We start from the raw sequence: 15631 nt of genomic DNA on the forward strand, positions 1-15631 counted from the left end.
TCAATATTCTTGCAAATGTAAAATGGAAACATCTGTGATTTACACAACTAATCACTCATAGTGGAAAGAAATCTGTTTAACGAAAAGTAAACTTCTCACTAATCCAAATTGAGACCTTGGTTTCTGTATATTAACCCCTGTAAAGTCCATGGAGACTGAGCTCAGAAATCTTACATGGAAAGGCACATTAAATCATATACTAGAGTAGCATTAGGTGAAAAAACATGGTCAGGTATGGTTGGGCACGGAGCTGATTTCCTCTCCTCTCTAGACTTAAAATCCAGCACTTCTCTAAGCATTTAGAAACTTACATACAAGGAATGTGCCTTATTTTTATTAGGATGGACAACCTAACTTTCTGGAACTGGTCAGTCAGCATGCCATTAAGTATCTGAAGCTCTTCAGAGTCTGTACCGTTTGTCTGACAAGACACTATCACCGCATCACAAACTTGCTTATTGGCAAGCGATAAGGTTGACGAATAGTCTTGTCTTCCGGAGTCTTCTGAAGACGCAATGTTACACCCTCTTAAAATCATTTGGGTGGCTCTTAAAAGAGCCTTTGGGTTCTATGAAAACTGGCCGTTGCAGAAATTTTACTTCTTGGTTGTTGCTTTCCTCGGATTAGACTTCGACTGGGTCAGTTTAGAATTCCCAGCCTTGGGCTTCCCTGCTCTGGCCTTCGCTGGACTTTCCCGTTGTTGTTTGCCCTTGGCGCCTTTAGCTTTTCTGCCACTCCTACCAGCTTTCTCAGCCATTGTTGTCCTCGGCGTGTTTGCTTCTTTGTTGGTCTTAGCTTCCTGTGGAGACTTGGAGTCTCTGGCCAAAACCCGCTTCTTCGTCTTGGTAGAAGCAGGCTTCTTGACCTTTCCCTTGGTGGGCTCAGCAGCAACCTTCTTGCTGAGCTTGAAAGAGCCGGAAGCACCGGTACCCCTGGTCTGCACCAGAATTCCTTTGCTAACCAGGCTCTTGAGACCCAGCTTGATGCGGCTGTTGTTCTTCTCCACGTCATAGCCCACGGCTGCTAGCGCCTTTTTCAGCGCTGCCAAAGACATGCCAGCTCTCTCTTGAGAAATAGAAAGGGCCTCGATGATCAACTTAGACAATGAGGCGCTTGTGGTCTTGCGACTTTCACCCGTCAAGCCAACCGGCTTCTTGCCACGCTTTTTGGGGGGACGTTTCTCGATGGACGGTGGAACCGAGTCCGCTAAAGCGGCACGCACCATCTCAGACATTGCCTTAGCCTAGAGCAATAAGTACCACCTAGCAAGTAGCGTAAACTGCGACACGGGCCTCAGGGCCTTATATAGGGCAGGGCGCGCTGTGATTGGTGCGTCGCTCAGGCACCGCCCCCGCCCCTTGGGGAAGGAGCATTTGTGTTTGTTTCACTCCCAAAAGTTGAACGCCTCGAATACCCTCTGCACGGAATCGCCCTGGTTCGACTGACGAATAATCCATAGAGATACAGATTTCAGATGCCTTTTCGCCTTTTAATGAAAAATGACCCTGCATGCCAAAACTATTCAATAAAGCCCTCGATTTTCAACAAAATTCAAAGGGAAGACCAAAACTTCCTCTTTTCCGTGTAAATATAAAAGTAATTTTTAACGAATGACTTATCTCATCTCTTTTAAGTGGTCTTCCAAATGGTTGGCTTTCAGTTGGTGGAGAAAATAAATTATTCACGCCCTGATTTTTATTGAAAAATATTTATGTATATGAGGGAAGCAACACAGATATCTTAGATGTCTCACTGCAGAGTTGGAAGATGCTTTTAGAATTGTCAAAAAACTTCAGGATGACACCTCATTTGGGCAAACAATCTAATAAACGATGATCTACAGGCATGTGGATTGCTTGTGACTAAAACCATTTCTCAGTCCCTAAGGCTTGATAGCAGACCCTCAAGCGTGGAGTAAATTACCTGGATCTCACACATGATAATCTGCTTGGCCAAAATCAGGTCCCCCTTGTGGAGGGCATCTTGAACTGAGTTTTGCTTCTGGTTTCATTAGTTCAAACCTTACCCCTATACCCACCCCCACCCGCTTCATCCTCCACCCTCAGAAAAAAAATGTAAGGAAACAGATACAATCCCTGCACTTAATTAACAATAAAATATGAGGCAGGAACCCTGGTCTGAAGAGCTCAGTGGAAACGACAGACCCAGATCTATAACAGGACTGGGCTGGCAGGTGTCCTGCAGAGCTGTGGGAAAAGAGTTATTGGAATAATGTCTAGGATTCTTCTCTGGGTTTGTTCTAGGACTCACCTTTCTCAGAGGTGTATAAGAGTTTCAAGGCCCGGCCATCCAGGAAGATGTTGAGGGAATGGTGTAATATGACCAGAGTCCAGGGTTCAGCAAAGGAAAATCCCATAAGGACCATCTTGTAAAGATCCGCAAATGCCTGCGTGAGAAATTTGGTAACATTCTACAGGCTGGGCAACCACTGGAGGCTTTTAAGGAGAGAGTTTGTGTATTTTTGTAGTAGTTGTCTTCTTGTATGGTTGTTGTAGTTGCCTTGATTTTCAATTTTTCACATAAACAATTATTATTGTGGAGAGCCTAATGTCAGAGGTTGGTAGTCTGTTGTAATAGTCTCAGAAGAAAGACAAGAGCTTCATTTGAGGAGAGAGTGTGGGAAAAGAGAGAGTCTACATTTGAAATACTTCTGAAGAGGAAATGAGATGATAAGACTTTCAAACTTCTGATTGCAAAGTGAGGTAGAGAAGTCTCTTTCACTCTCTCTGTCTCACATACATGCTCACATGTGCACTTACACACACATTTGAAACATAAATTCTGAAAACAATACTACCTTAAGTGCATTCTGATATATTTTCATCTAGTTTATTTTATTTTTTAAAAAATGCTGGTTGCAAATCATGAGATTGATTTCACAGCCTACTAATACATTGTGACCCTCAGTTTGAAAATTTTTTTCTCCTTAGAGAGATTACGGGTGCATCTTACCAAAGGCTCTGTTTTAACGTGTATTTGGTTTCTCTGAACCTCGGTGATCCCTGAGAGGTCGTATCATTAAATGTCAGTGGCTTAGGGTCGGGTATGAGTGGATTGATCCTTATATTTACAGGTTGACAGAACATATCACTCATCGCTGTAAAAGTAACAGAGAATTGGATACTTTTCTAAAATTCTTAGATTCCATAATTTAAGATCCAGAGAAAAAACCATGATTCATATTTTGCATTATAAATCTAAAAGATACCATAAAAACAAGCTCACACACATATACACCGTATATATGTGCCAGTCATTGTCCCAAGTATTTTCCCCCAAAAAAATTAAAAAAAAAAATGTAGGAAATCATTTTATAGATGAGGAAACTGAGTCACAGAAAAGTCACATAACTTGCCCAAAGTCTTAGAGCTAGTGAGCAGGAAGGCTGGGATTTGATTTCAAGAAATCTGGCTTCAAAAGGCTCTCCTCCCATCTCACTCTTAGTCTGCTCAGGCTACTAAAACAAAATACTCTAGAGTGCGTGGCTTAAACAATAGAAATTTATTTCCTCAAAGCTCTGGAGGCTAGAAATCCGAGGTCAGGGTGCCAGCATGGTCAGGTTCTGGTGAGACCTCTTTTCCTAACCTATAGATGGCTGCCTTCTTGCTGTGTCCTTACATGGCCTTTCATGAGTGCATGCACACCAGGAGAGTGATGGCTCTCTCTTCCTCTTCTTATAAGGCCATGAATCCTATTGGATTAGGGCCCCACCTCTATGACCTCGTTAGCCTAAATTACCTCCTAAAAGCCCTGTCTCCAAATATAGTCACATGGGGGGTTAGGGCTTCAGCATATGAATTTTGGAGGAGGGGTGGGCATAAATCAATCCATAGCAGATACTTTTCTTATGGAATGATTAGGAGGCTTATTAGAGACAACCTATGTAAAAGTAGTTTTAGTTACACATAGCCAAACATGGTTCATTATTCCAGCACAGTCCTGGGCAAAGGAGGCACCTGATAAATATTCCCTTTTTTGGTCTTAACCTAAGATCTACTTATTCTTTACAGAGTGCTTGCCCATGGAACGATTGCAATCCTGTTCATTGTTTGCAGCAATTTATTTCTTATGGGGTCATGGCTAATAAAAATATGGGGAAAAAACTACCTTCACTCATAATGAAGGAAATTACATTTCAATATTTTTTTTTTGGTCTATCTGATTAACAGTGTTTTAAAAATATTCTCAGTAAGTATGACTGCTGTAAAATAGGAAATTTTGTATTATGTTGGTATTATAAGTTGGCATGGTCCTTCTGAATGGCAGTTTGATGAATGTATATATTAAGAGCCTTAAAAAATGGTTTTACCTTGTGATATAGTATTTCTACTTCTAGAAGTCTGTCCCAAGGAAATAATCAAATATTTAAACAAAGATTTATGTAAAAAGAAGTGTGATCTGTATGATTTATAATGCATAAAAATGGAACTCAGTCTAAATAGCCAGTAACAGAGGACTAATTAATAAGTAATAATACATCTATAAAAAATGTGTGTTTCTAGGCATGTTACCTAGAAAATTAGCTATATGTGTATATGTAGCATGATACCTAAATTTGCTTTATATATGATATATATTAGAGATGGATCTCATATATATGTTCATATTCATATATACATATATCTTATATACATATAGAAAAGAGATACTAAGATTTATTTTAATTTTGTTTGTTATATATTTCTCTTCTTACAAATTTCTGCAATTACCATTTAATATTTTTATAGTCAAAATAAATGTTTTAGCCAAGTTCTTATTGATCCTTCCGTGATTGTTAAAAATACCTCCTTTTATATTCTTCTAGTATCAGTCATTTTCATTGACTTATTTGTGAGGTGCAACAGTGTCCAGCAGTGACCAGTAGTGAGGAAATACATTTCTAAAGCCCATTTGCTCCTCCTGTAAAAAGAGAGATTGATTAATTAATTCACTTCTATAATTCATCAAATATCTGATATTGTACTTGATTCTGAGAACAGTAATCATGGCGATGGCTAATGTTCATTGGTGTTCGTTCTGTGCCAGGCAGTGCTCTAAGCACTTTAGATACCAATGCATTTAATCTTGCAACAACCTTCTGAGGTACGTATGATGGTCCTCCCTGCTTTATACATGAGGAAATTAAGGCTCAGAGAGACTGAGTTTCCCAGGTGGCACAGCTGTTGGATGGTGAGCCATCCTCTACAGTAAACCCACACCCTCTAGCATTTGAGTCTATGTGCACTCGTAAATAAAAGACGAGCATGATCTCGTCAGTGTCCCGTAACTTACATTTGAGCTAAGTCCTGAAGGGCGGGTAGGAATTTGTCAGGTGAGGAAAGGGTATTAGGGCTTTTCACAAAGGAGACATAGTGACAAAGGCCAGGTGGTGGGGGTTGTCTAGGGTGAGGTGCTTGGGGGTGAGCCTTGTAGAACCGCTTGTGAAGGATGAGGAAGGCCCTTGCATGACAACAGGTTGAAGAGTTCAAGCTTGTTATTCCCACATGAAGCAGTTTTAACAGTTCCCAGAAGCCTCCCTTCTCTCACATGCTCATCTCTCTGGGCTGCTGGCAGATGAAATCATTCCCCACTCTCAAATAAGCCAAATCAAACATCTAATGGAAATGTACCCAAATAAATGCTTAGTCTCTTTCTTGGGTTGTTCTAAAATGCATTTTTCCAACTCCTCTTCACAAGTAGGCAGAGGCAAACCTGATTTTATGCTCTCTTGGTGTCCAAATTCAGTGCAAGGAAATATATGCAGGGTTTGCTTACTAAGGAGTCCTCTTTACTACCCGTGGGCTGACACGTTAGTGCGGCAGGGACATATGGGTTTCTGTGAAAATTGGTCGCACATTTGGGTAATATGAATACTCGTAATTATAAGCCACGCTTGACACAGCTTACACTCAGGCCATCACTCTACTTTACAGAGAGAGGCTCTTGCTACATGGTTTGTGTGTGCTTGTAAAAATGTAGTCACAGTCACACATTTAAGTTTTGAGAAAGCTCTGCCTGGAAGCAGATCCTTGTGGTAGTGGCGGGTGGGCAAGGGGGAAGCAGTCCTCTCTTTAGCTGGTGAGGGCCACAGTCTCCCACACAAACCATTGACCATCTCTGCTGACTCATGGTGTGATCTCTGATGTTCCAGTAGTTTAACAAACTCACTGTTGCTTCAGATGTAGCAGCCTTAACAATTGCAAGTGGTACGTGTTATCTTAAACACTGTTGAAAATGCACCAAATTGAAGGACTGTGCTGGAGGGAAGCGCAGCTCTTCTCACCAGCTCACGCCCAGAATGAGGGCAGTGAAGGTGGTACTAGAAAAAGAGGGACAGGTACTCAAGGTAGAATCAATAGGGCTTTGATTTCTCTTCTTTTCTTAATTACTGGGTCTTCCTCCAAGAGTTTTGTATGTGCTTTCCAAATAACATTTTATTGTCTGAGAATAAATTGAGTTGATAGTGTAAAGCACTCAGAACAGTACCTGGCCCATACTAAGTGCTACACTAGTGTTAGCTACTTTTGTTAGATTAAGCATTTTAATTAGTGCTAATGTGCAAATTATATCTACCGCCCCTCTTGATCCCCCCGTTTCCTGTTTTCCATTTTCCCTTTCCATAGCATTTATTCCTTTCTCATTTTCTATATAATTACTCATAGTAACTATTGTTTGTTGTCTCTCTTCCCCAGCTGAGATGTAAGCTCCAAGAGGATAGTGACTTTGTCCTTTTCCAAGGAGACAGTCACTGAAGATGGCCGGAGGAACAAGAACCAGAAGGTGGTCCTTAGGACCAGAGGAGAAAGGGAAGAAATCCCCTCCTTAGACCATCCCAAAACTCTGTCTTCATTCCCTCTGTGGTGAAAATATCAAAGACGAGGTCCAGCATATGTGGGAGGATGAAAACCAGGAAAAGCAGAGTGTGTGCAAATCTGGCTGCAGTACAGAACATGAGAGAAAGAGGCCCCAGACAGTGGGCAGGGGAAGAGTCCGTCAAACCGTGTTTCAGGTCTTTGGAGTGTCCTAAAGGAAGATACAGCTCTTTCAGACCCATTCCAGACCATCCATGATGCTCCAGCTCACATGCTAGAAGGATAAAGACCCCACAGCCCCTTCCCCTCACTTCCAGCTTATTAAAATTTCTGATCATTTTAGGACCATAAAAAATTCTGTATGATATTATAACAATGAATATAAGTCATTATACATTTGACCAAACCCATAGAATGTACAACATCAAGAATGAACCCTAAGGTCAACTATGGACTTTGGGTGATTATGCTGTGTCAATATAGGTTCATCCTTGGTTTAAAAAAAAAAAAAAAAGTACCATTCTGGTGAGTGATGCTGATAATGGGAAAGGCTATGCATGTGTGGGTGTGTGGGTGTAGGGAGTATTTGAGGAATCTCTGTACCTCCCTCTCAATTTTGTTGTAAACCTAAAACTGCTCTAAAAAAAAAACTTATAAAAAAAGTATATAGGAAAAAAAATTCCAATCCACTCAGCATTATTTATGTCTAGAATCGATGGAGCCAGGCTCAGTCTCTGATGCTTAGAGTCAGGGAGGCCAAGCACTTTCCAAAACCTCCAAAAAGCTCTTACCCCGATGCTTGCTGGGTATCCTTGACCCACCTTTGAGGCTAGCAGCCTTTCTTCCATTCAAGATCTCAGAACTTGCATCATCTCTGTAGAATTCTTAAATACACAATTGTATTTGTTTATTTCAATTTTTTAAAATACATGTATTTCAGTGCATTAAAGCCCAAATGCATGTGTTTAAAAATCTAGTGACCAGCATCTACCACCTTAATTGTTTAAGCAAATCTAACAATAAAAGGGGCACATTTTTTTTAAGATTTCTTTTTTTTTTTTTTTGATGTGGACCATTTTTTAAAGTCTTTATTGAATTTGTTACAATATTGCTTCTGTCTCATGTTTTGGTTTTTTGGCCAGGAGGCATGTGGGATCTTAGCTCCCTGACCAGGGATCGAACCCACACCCCCTGCATTGGAAGGCGAAGTCTTAACCACTGGACCACCAGGGGAGTCCCAAAAAGGGCACATTTTAATCTTTGATATTTTTATATCCTGTCCTACAGCTGAGTTTGGGCCAATTATAGTAGGGAAAAAAAGTGAAAAGAAAATAAAGGAAAAATAGAAAAGAAAAGAAAGGAGGAGGGGAGGAGAGGAGAGAGAAAAGAAAATGAGAACAAAGTTTCTTCCTTATTGCTTTTGAAGCCAATTCTTTTACTGTTGGAGAACTCGATCTTGTCCGAAGACAAGTTTAGAGCTATAAGTGATGAAGTCAAGGTTTTACCCCAGTATTGCCTCCTCTAAGTATATCAGTCTCTTCATAGAATGAGACAAGTCCCATCATTTCTGTTCCTTCACCCCTTGGAGCCTGCAGCTGGGGAGATCTAATACCATGAATACCCATAGCAAGATGAAACCAGCTCTTTCCATTAATTACTATACAAATTGCTTATTGGATGATAAGGTTATGTAAGGCTTTAAATGAGCAAACCAAAGCTTCATTTTCCTTCCTCAGAACTGAGATGGGACAATAAGAAAGTAGTTGATTCTCCAAATTTACTCACTTTTTCCTAATTTATAATAAACCCATAGTACCTGAAGATATGTCAAGCTGATTTTCAGAGTCCAAAGAATTTAGTCAGAGCCTAGAATGTTTTGCTGGCTAGGTCAAAGGCAGCTGTGTATTTGACCCAATTAATTTTACGCTTAGTCATCCAGGATTGCACAGGGTGAAAGTTTGGAAAAGCTAAATAATTTTTAATACCTTTTAAGTTTAGGACTGTTGGACTGCAAAGTACTGAATCTACACACCCTTCGAAATCTGGATGCTTCAAGACAAGTGATAGCTATCATTCCTTATGTCTTTAGGTATATGCATAGAGAGCTAATTAAGTACAAGTGTGGGGAAAAAAATGCATTTTCTTTCAACCTGTTGGACCAAGGTAAATGCAAAGGAATCCGTTGGCAATCTTTTTATATCACTTGTGAAATTCCTATCATTTAAGAAAGACCAGCTCCTACCGACTGAGGTCTTCAGTCACAAGCTGCCTTAGTTCCCTTTAGGGTATAAAGAAGGTTATAAATGAAACTTGTCAAACATCACACAAAAACTGAGCACCTACCATGTGCCAGGCACTCTTCAAAGTGTGTTCTATGCATTAAAGGTCTTTGATCAACACAAACATCTAGAAGGTAGGTGCTATTACCATCATCCTCAAGATATAGAAGAGGCACAGAGAGATTAATGACTTGCATCAGTCTCACAGCTAATAGGTGGCAAGCTGGGAGTCAAACCTGGAGGTTCTATCTCCAGGGGCTACACTTCTGTCAACAGGGAGCAATGCTGTGCAGCCATTTTACTGGCATCCATACCATTTCTAGGACAAATATTTTATATTTGCTATTTCATTTAATCCTCACCCCATCTTCTCAAGTAGGTAATTACTATCACCCCACAGGCTCAGAGTACTAGGTTTGTCAAACAGTAACTCAAAGACATTTAGTTAATTATTAGCACACTGTTAACTTGTGTATAAGGTATGCCAAGCAATAGATTGATTTCATCTAACAAAGTCAAAAAAGATGACTATGAAAGAGAAAGAGGGGAGGAAATGCCTTTGGACTGTCTAGGAACAGGATATCATGTTTGTATATTATTTTCAGTAGGAAAGAGTTCAGTGTGGACAATCTGTTCTTACACAGACCAAAGAGGATTAAAAAAAAAAGAAAAATAGTGATTGTCTAAAAACTCTCAAGATTGGCTGTGAAGAATATGTGACAGGCTGCCTCTGTATAATATGGTCCACTGACTCTCAGTCAGCATTTCCATCTTAGGTAGGTCATATCTTCACCATTTCTGGCATCAGAGTCTCTCAACTTCCCCACTTTGGTCAAGACTCTCATAATAGAGTAGCGGGTTTTAGTCTCCTCTTTGTAACACTTAGTCATCTGCATATTAGACAGAGGAGGAAGACAAAAAAGTTATGGGGACAATCACAAATATAATAAAAAATATTTGAAATCTCTATTATCTTCAAGTACTTAACTGACGTGTCTTAATTAGAAGAACAGGCCTCAAAGATTACCTTGATGGATTTAAGTTAAATAAGTGTCATTTTTCCTAACCACAGTTTCAACTCTAATTTGAGCCATACTCAGAAATAAATTATGCGGTACACATTCTTTTGTTCAGGAACTTTTAGTCAAGGTATAGATAGAGGGCTAGGCTCTGAGGATTTTTAATTTTTTTCTAATACTTGGGAAGAACAAATCCGAAATCTAATCTTTGGAAAAACTGATAATGGAGAAAAGGACAAAGAATAAAACAATGGAAGGAGAAGGAAAAAGCTATCTATTCTAGATCTCATCTTGATCTGTAGAACCTTAGGAGGAAGCTTCCTACTTCCAAAATTCTGGAAATCTTTTAATGTGTCAAGATTGGCTTTCCAATGAGGGTGTATATCCAAGTGGTAGGATTCTAAACATGTTTATGCTGTGAAAAAAAAAAGAAAATCCATTTGTCCTGAAGCTTAAAAACAACATTTGTAGTTAAAAATACTGGAAATGGCCTTTTCTAGCACTGTTAAAAGTTGACACTTTGGGGAGTCTCTTTTAATACAATCTTTAATTGTATATTATGTAGAGGTGTATCTGTTGAAGTCTTTTTTTGAAATGTAGATTGCATTTGTTGTATATATGACAGTGTAGCCTACATTAGTTTTAGATAATATCTGACACCTGAAACATGTCAAAAGAGAAGAAAACACAAGTCACATGGATCTTGTGGTACAATTTCAAATGATGAGAATTTATGGGAATATTTAGATGTAGGTCATATTATCATTATTATTAAGGTTAGAAGTAAAATTTTGGCACAGTAAGTTTATATTCTTTTGGGAATTTTACTTTAAATTATTTGTATTATCTTCTCAGCAGTTAGGGGGTGATATAGATCGATAAGTTCTAATAAGAATAGTTTTATATTTTATCCATGATCTCATTTTTTATTATTTAAAACTATTACAAGTATTCCCAGGTGGCAAAAAAGATCCATATATTTCAAAGCAATAACATGAAATTGATTTGTTAATACTGTGGTTCTTGAGATATGGTTGAAGCACTGTCCCACCTTTATTGATTTTCAATTTGTACTAATTGGATATATGGCAAGATTCAATCACTTGCCAAGTCTTTGAGATAATCAATATCTTTGTAAAACTTGAACTAGTTTGTGCTTGTTGTTGGAGTTATTTTTTGTTACATGACCATGAAGTCTGGAGGTGGTTGGGCTACAGAGAGATGAGAGATTTGGATAGTCAATTTTTATTGAGGGGTGGTTGATAAATTAATATAGTTATAAATTCAGTCTTTATTGGCAGCTCTGAAGTATTTTTACCTTATCAGCATAAATAAGACAATACATATAAAATTGAATTTACTACATTAATGAACAGTAACAACTTTCTAATAAATAAACAGACCAAACATAGCCATTGCTTGTGTGCATATTTGTGTTTCTCTGCAGCTATAGTACTTGGTAGAGTCAGAGCTGTTTGTATTAACGACAGCTCTTTAGAAAAGCAGGCAACTGTGTTCCCTCATAGGCATAAGGAAATCGGGAGGCCATCCAAAACCTGCCTTGTCCTCTCAGCCCACATATACACTTTACATATCCTTTCTACAAATTTAAAGTAGCAAAAACAAGCATACCTATTTCTATTCTCTTACGGCATCTATATGTTCTCTAACCTGTTAATCTATGGTCATTCTCAACTGTGTGAAAATAAAAGACTTGCATAGATCTGTTTTTAGTGATGTGTATTTTGTACCCTCCAATTTATTTAATTTACTCAATTTAATATTTATCTAAAATTTTAAAGTTATCTATAGACTTTGAATTCAGTATTTAAGCTGACACAATGAGTCCTTATGATTTGTAACATTATAAAAATTAATTCCATTTTAAAAATGACATTAGCTATCTACATTATCACTATTTTGTGATAATTTAGTTCAATGCGTAATTTACCTAATGTAAAATTTTAAATAAAGTGATGATAACTCATCTAATCAGTAGAGTTAAAGAAATTTAGTAATTTTAACTTAGTTTTTTTTAAAGAAAATAACCCCTAAACTTGTGTAAACTAGAATACTATACTAACATTATTCTTACATTATGACAATAATAAAGAAAAAGATGTAGAGCCATTTTGTAAAGCAAAATTGTTAAGCCAGCAAATTTATCCAAAGGGTTAACTTGATAAGAAATATGTGATTTTTTAATTTCCTATAGAATTACATGTCATGTATTAAAATACTTAAGTTGTTCAAAAATAATGGAGTAGTTCTGTTTTGTTTCTTATCTTGTAACGTGTTAACTAAGACCACTAATTAAATTCAGTTAAACTTTCTTTTCTGTCTGAGTTACAACTTAAAGAGGTAGCACATTTAAAGCATCTGGAGAATTTGATTTTGCTCTTATTTTAAATTGATGTATGTTTTTTAGTCTTTATATAAGCTATTTAAGTTTACATTATAACTTAAAATTTTCTGCTGAGGTAGAAATTTTTTTGCTCAAAATTATTTGTATTCATAAAGCAGAAAATATTCTCAATCATTGTACAAGTTAGAGGAGCTAATTGTGAAACTGGAACAAAACTTAAAGAGATTTAATTTAAAAGCAACCAGAGATTTAAGTATGTTGATCAGTTAAAGAAACAATTGTGATTAAGATCAGAGACCCCTCAGGGAACACCACTGCTGGGAATATGAGTAAATTCTCTGATATCCTTCTAAGTTTGGTAGGAAATTCTAGTTTCCAGTGCCATATCCCTCACAATGAACTCATTAAGGTTAATAAACTATTTAATGTTTGTTTTATACAGGTATTGGAAGCCCTCTCTTTTTTCTGACTCAATAGCTCTATTTATAATGACATATTTCTTCTCTCTCCTCTCTGACCTTACTTAAAGAGCAAGAAGGGACAATATTTTTTTGGAATTATTGAATAATAAACTTTAGAGGCTTCGGCATAGCAAGAGACAGGCCAATTGTAGGCTGGAGATTCTGTTTCCTTGTTTCCTTTCTTGTCTTAAGTCTCCTGTTAGGTCTAACGCTTTATTAAAGTTAAAAGTTTTAGGCGGCCATTTTATATTCATTTATCTTTGAAGCAGGAATGTTATTTTTGCAGATACTGACAATTATTTGGACTCATACTGAGTAATCACGAAAACAGACAGTTTTGAAAGGAAGAAAGAAACTCTGATTTTTAGTTAAAAGAACCCACAGTATACAAACACAAAACACCAAACACAGTGGATCCCATCAAAGGCCAGAAAGAAAAACACCAACTTCCTGGTCCTGTGTTCTCAAATGCCAGAGATGATCAGAATCCTCAGACAAACACAAGCAAACCGAAAAAGATGAACAAATGAACCAGATTCCAGATACCCTGTCCTCTGCCACCAACTAATTAATGATCTAGCGATAAAACCACTAATGTGTATCCAATCGACAAAGTACAATCTAAGAACCAAAATAAGAAACAAACTTGGGCAAAAATAAATTTTAGCATACAAGAGCCAAGGGAAGATGAACAGAAAACTCAAAGTGCCCAGGGCTAGACAAGGTACATTTTCAGTTCACATTTCTATTGATTCCTAAGATAGGGCTCTGGTAAACAACGTCTTGGTGGAATCTTCAGAAATAAATGGTCCAAGTGTTAATGATTAGCCAGCCTGCTCTTGTATTGAAGAGAAATCAAGCAATAGTTGTTATTTCATCCAACAAAGGCAAACCAAAATTTATATGTGAGGAAAAGAGGGGAAGAGAAGGAGAAAACAAAAACAAAACAAAACCTTGTAGTCAGCCTGGGATAGTGAATGTTTGCACATTTTTTGGGTAAACTGATTAGTTGGCAGTGAGGAGAGGTTAGTCTGATTTGGATGATCAGTCCTTGGGCAGGCTCACTAGGGGTATAGAAAAAAATCCAATTTCAGTTGTTGAAGGACTTGGGAAACCTTTTAGTTTGGCTGAAGAGCTTGTGTGATAAGCATGTGCCATTGTCCTATATTTGCAATTCTACCTTAATTAAGCCAGGGCTGCACCTCATTTCTCAGGTAACTTCCAGGTTAGGCAGCCAGTAATTGTGGAGCCGTGTTCCAATGGACGCCTGTCTAGCGCCAGACAGGCCTTAATATTTTCCCCAGGTATCAAAGAAAACTGCACATTTAGAATCACAGGGTCTTAATGTTAAGTAATCTAAATCATCACATTGTATCTTACCTCAAATCGTTAAACAACAACAAAAAACCCTGTTTTCCTTGTAACATAAATTTTATTCCTGTAGCCTCCCACTTTTTTACAGAGAAAGCAAAGTTTACTCGTAGGTGCTGAAAATGTGTTCTAGACTTGGATAAATTAAATGGAAAATGCGTTTCTTTCACCTTAAAATCTTCCCCTGGAACAAAGATTAAACTGCTTAAGGGAAGGTGGAACTTGCCGCCTCCCCCCCTACCCCACCTCCCCGCCGCGCGACTACCTGGTTTGGGAAGGTTCTCTTCTAGAGACCTTGTATGCCAAGTTCAATAGCGTCCTTTCTCTTCCCGCCTAGTTTCCCCGCCTTTCGGTGCCAGCCCTCAGTTCAACCTCCATGGAAACTTGCCAAGTTGCAAGCATCTCCTAAAGCAGTTCGTCAACCCCGACTGCGTATTACAAGCCACCAGCCACCTACGCAGTTAATTTTCATGTTCAGATAGCTGGAGGTCAATTACAGTACATTGATTACTGGGACTCAAAAAATAGCTGACTTTATACTTGGGGTGAGCCCCTAATTGCAACAGGTAATGGATAACATTTGATACAACAATGCCAAAACCAACAACCTTGCAGTGCTTTTAACAACTTCAGTTGTCATTCCTTATACCCATTAATAGGACTTACAAACTTATCTACCTTTGTCTAATTAATGCACTTTTGCCCAAACCTTTGTCTTCTAATTAATGCACTTTTGCCCAAACTCCAACTTACAGAATATAAGCAGCAGATTACAACTCTTTGTGGACATGTGGGTGGCTCTTAAAAGAGCCTTTGGGGTTAGATACAAAGACGCTTACTTGGCAAGTTTTACTTGGAGCTAGTGTACTTCGTGACAGCCTTGGTGCCCTCGGACACGGCGTGCTTGGCCAGTTCCCCGGGCAGCAGCAGGCGCACGGCCGTCTGGATCTCTCTGGACGTGATGGTCGAGCGCTTGTTATAATGCGCCAGACGCGACGCCTCGCCCGCGATGCGCTCAAAGATATCGTTGACGAAAGAGTTCATGATACCCATAGCCTTGGATGAGATGCCAGTGTCCGGATGGACCTGCTTCAGTACCTTGTACACGTACACGGAATAACTCTCCTTGCGGCTGCGCTTGCGCTTCTTGCCATCCTTCTTTTGCGCTTTGGTCACCGCCTTCTTAGAGCCCTTCTTCGGGGCAGGAACGGACTTCGCTGACTCCGGCATTTTAAAACCTCAAAACACCAAAAATAAAATGAAAATACGAAGCGGATTTCTGCTATTTATAGGGCCTTTATGCTAATGAAGGATGCAGACTGCG

General features: G+C 38.6%; 3 protein-coding genes across 3 annotated transcripts in view; all 3 read right to left on the bottom strand.

The window, feature by feature from the left end:
• LOC133094981 (uncharacterized) overlaps window positions 1-15631 on the bottom strand; it is a 110129-nt gene that overhangs the window by 46696 nt on the left and 47802 nt on the right. The gene's annotated exons all lie outside the window — the stretch shown is intronic.
• H1-6 (H1.6 linker histone, cluster member) lies at window positions 121-1553 on the bottom strand. The gene has a single exon (XM_061195785.1). It carries the CDS (start codon window positions 1232-1234, stop codon window positions 596-598), a length of 639 nt encoding a protein of 212 aa, XP_061051768.1. The 5' UTR covers window positions 1235-1553; the 3' UTR covers window positions 121-595.
• LOC133094996 (histone H2B type 1-C/E/F/G/I-like) lies at window positions 4831-15562 on the bottom strand. Its single transcript, XM_061195797.1, has 2 exons — window positions 15147-15562; window positions 4831-4920 (listed from the first exon to the last, which is right to left on the bottom strand). Exon 1 carries the CDS (start codon window positions 15535-15537, stop codon window positions 15157-15159), a length of 381 nt encoding a protein of 126 aa, XP_061051780.1. The 5' UTR covers window positions 15538-15562; the 3' UTR covers window positions 4831-4920; window positions 15147-15156.

This window comes from Eubalaena glacialis, chromosome 7 (assembly GCF_028564815.1).
Source record: "Eubalaena glacialis isolate mEubGla1 chromosome 7, mEubGla1.1.hap2.+ XY, whole genome shotgun sequence".
In the NCBI taxonomy this organism is placed as follows: Eukaryota; Metazoa; Chordata; class Mammalia; order Artiodactyla; family Balaenidae; genus Eubalaena; species Eubalaena glacialis.

What these genes read in the sequence shown, in the direction of transcription:
- LOC133094996 (XM_061195797.1), bottom strand. Translation starts at nt 15,537, where the DNA reads ATGCCGGAGTCAGCGAAGTCCGTTCCTGCCCCGAAGAAGGGCTCTAAG.
- H1-6 (XM_061195785.1), bottom strand. Translation starts at nt 1,234, where the DNA reads ATGTCTGAGATGGTGCGTGCCGCTTTAGCGGACTCGGTTCCACCGTCC.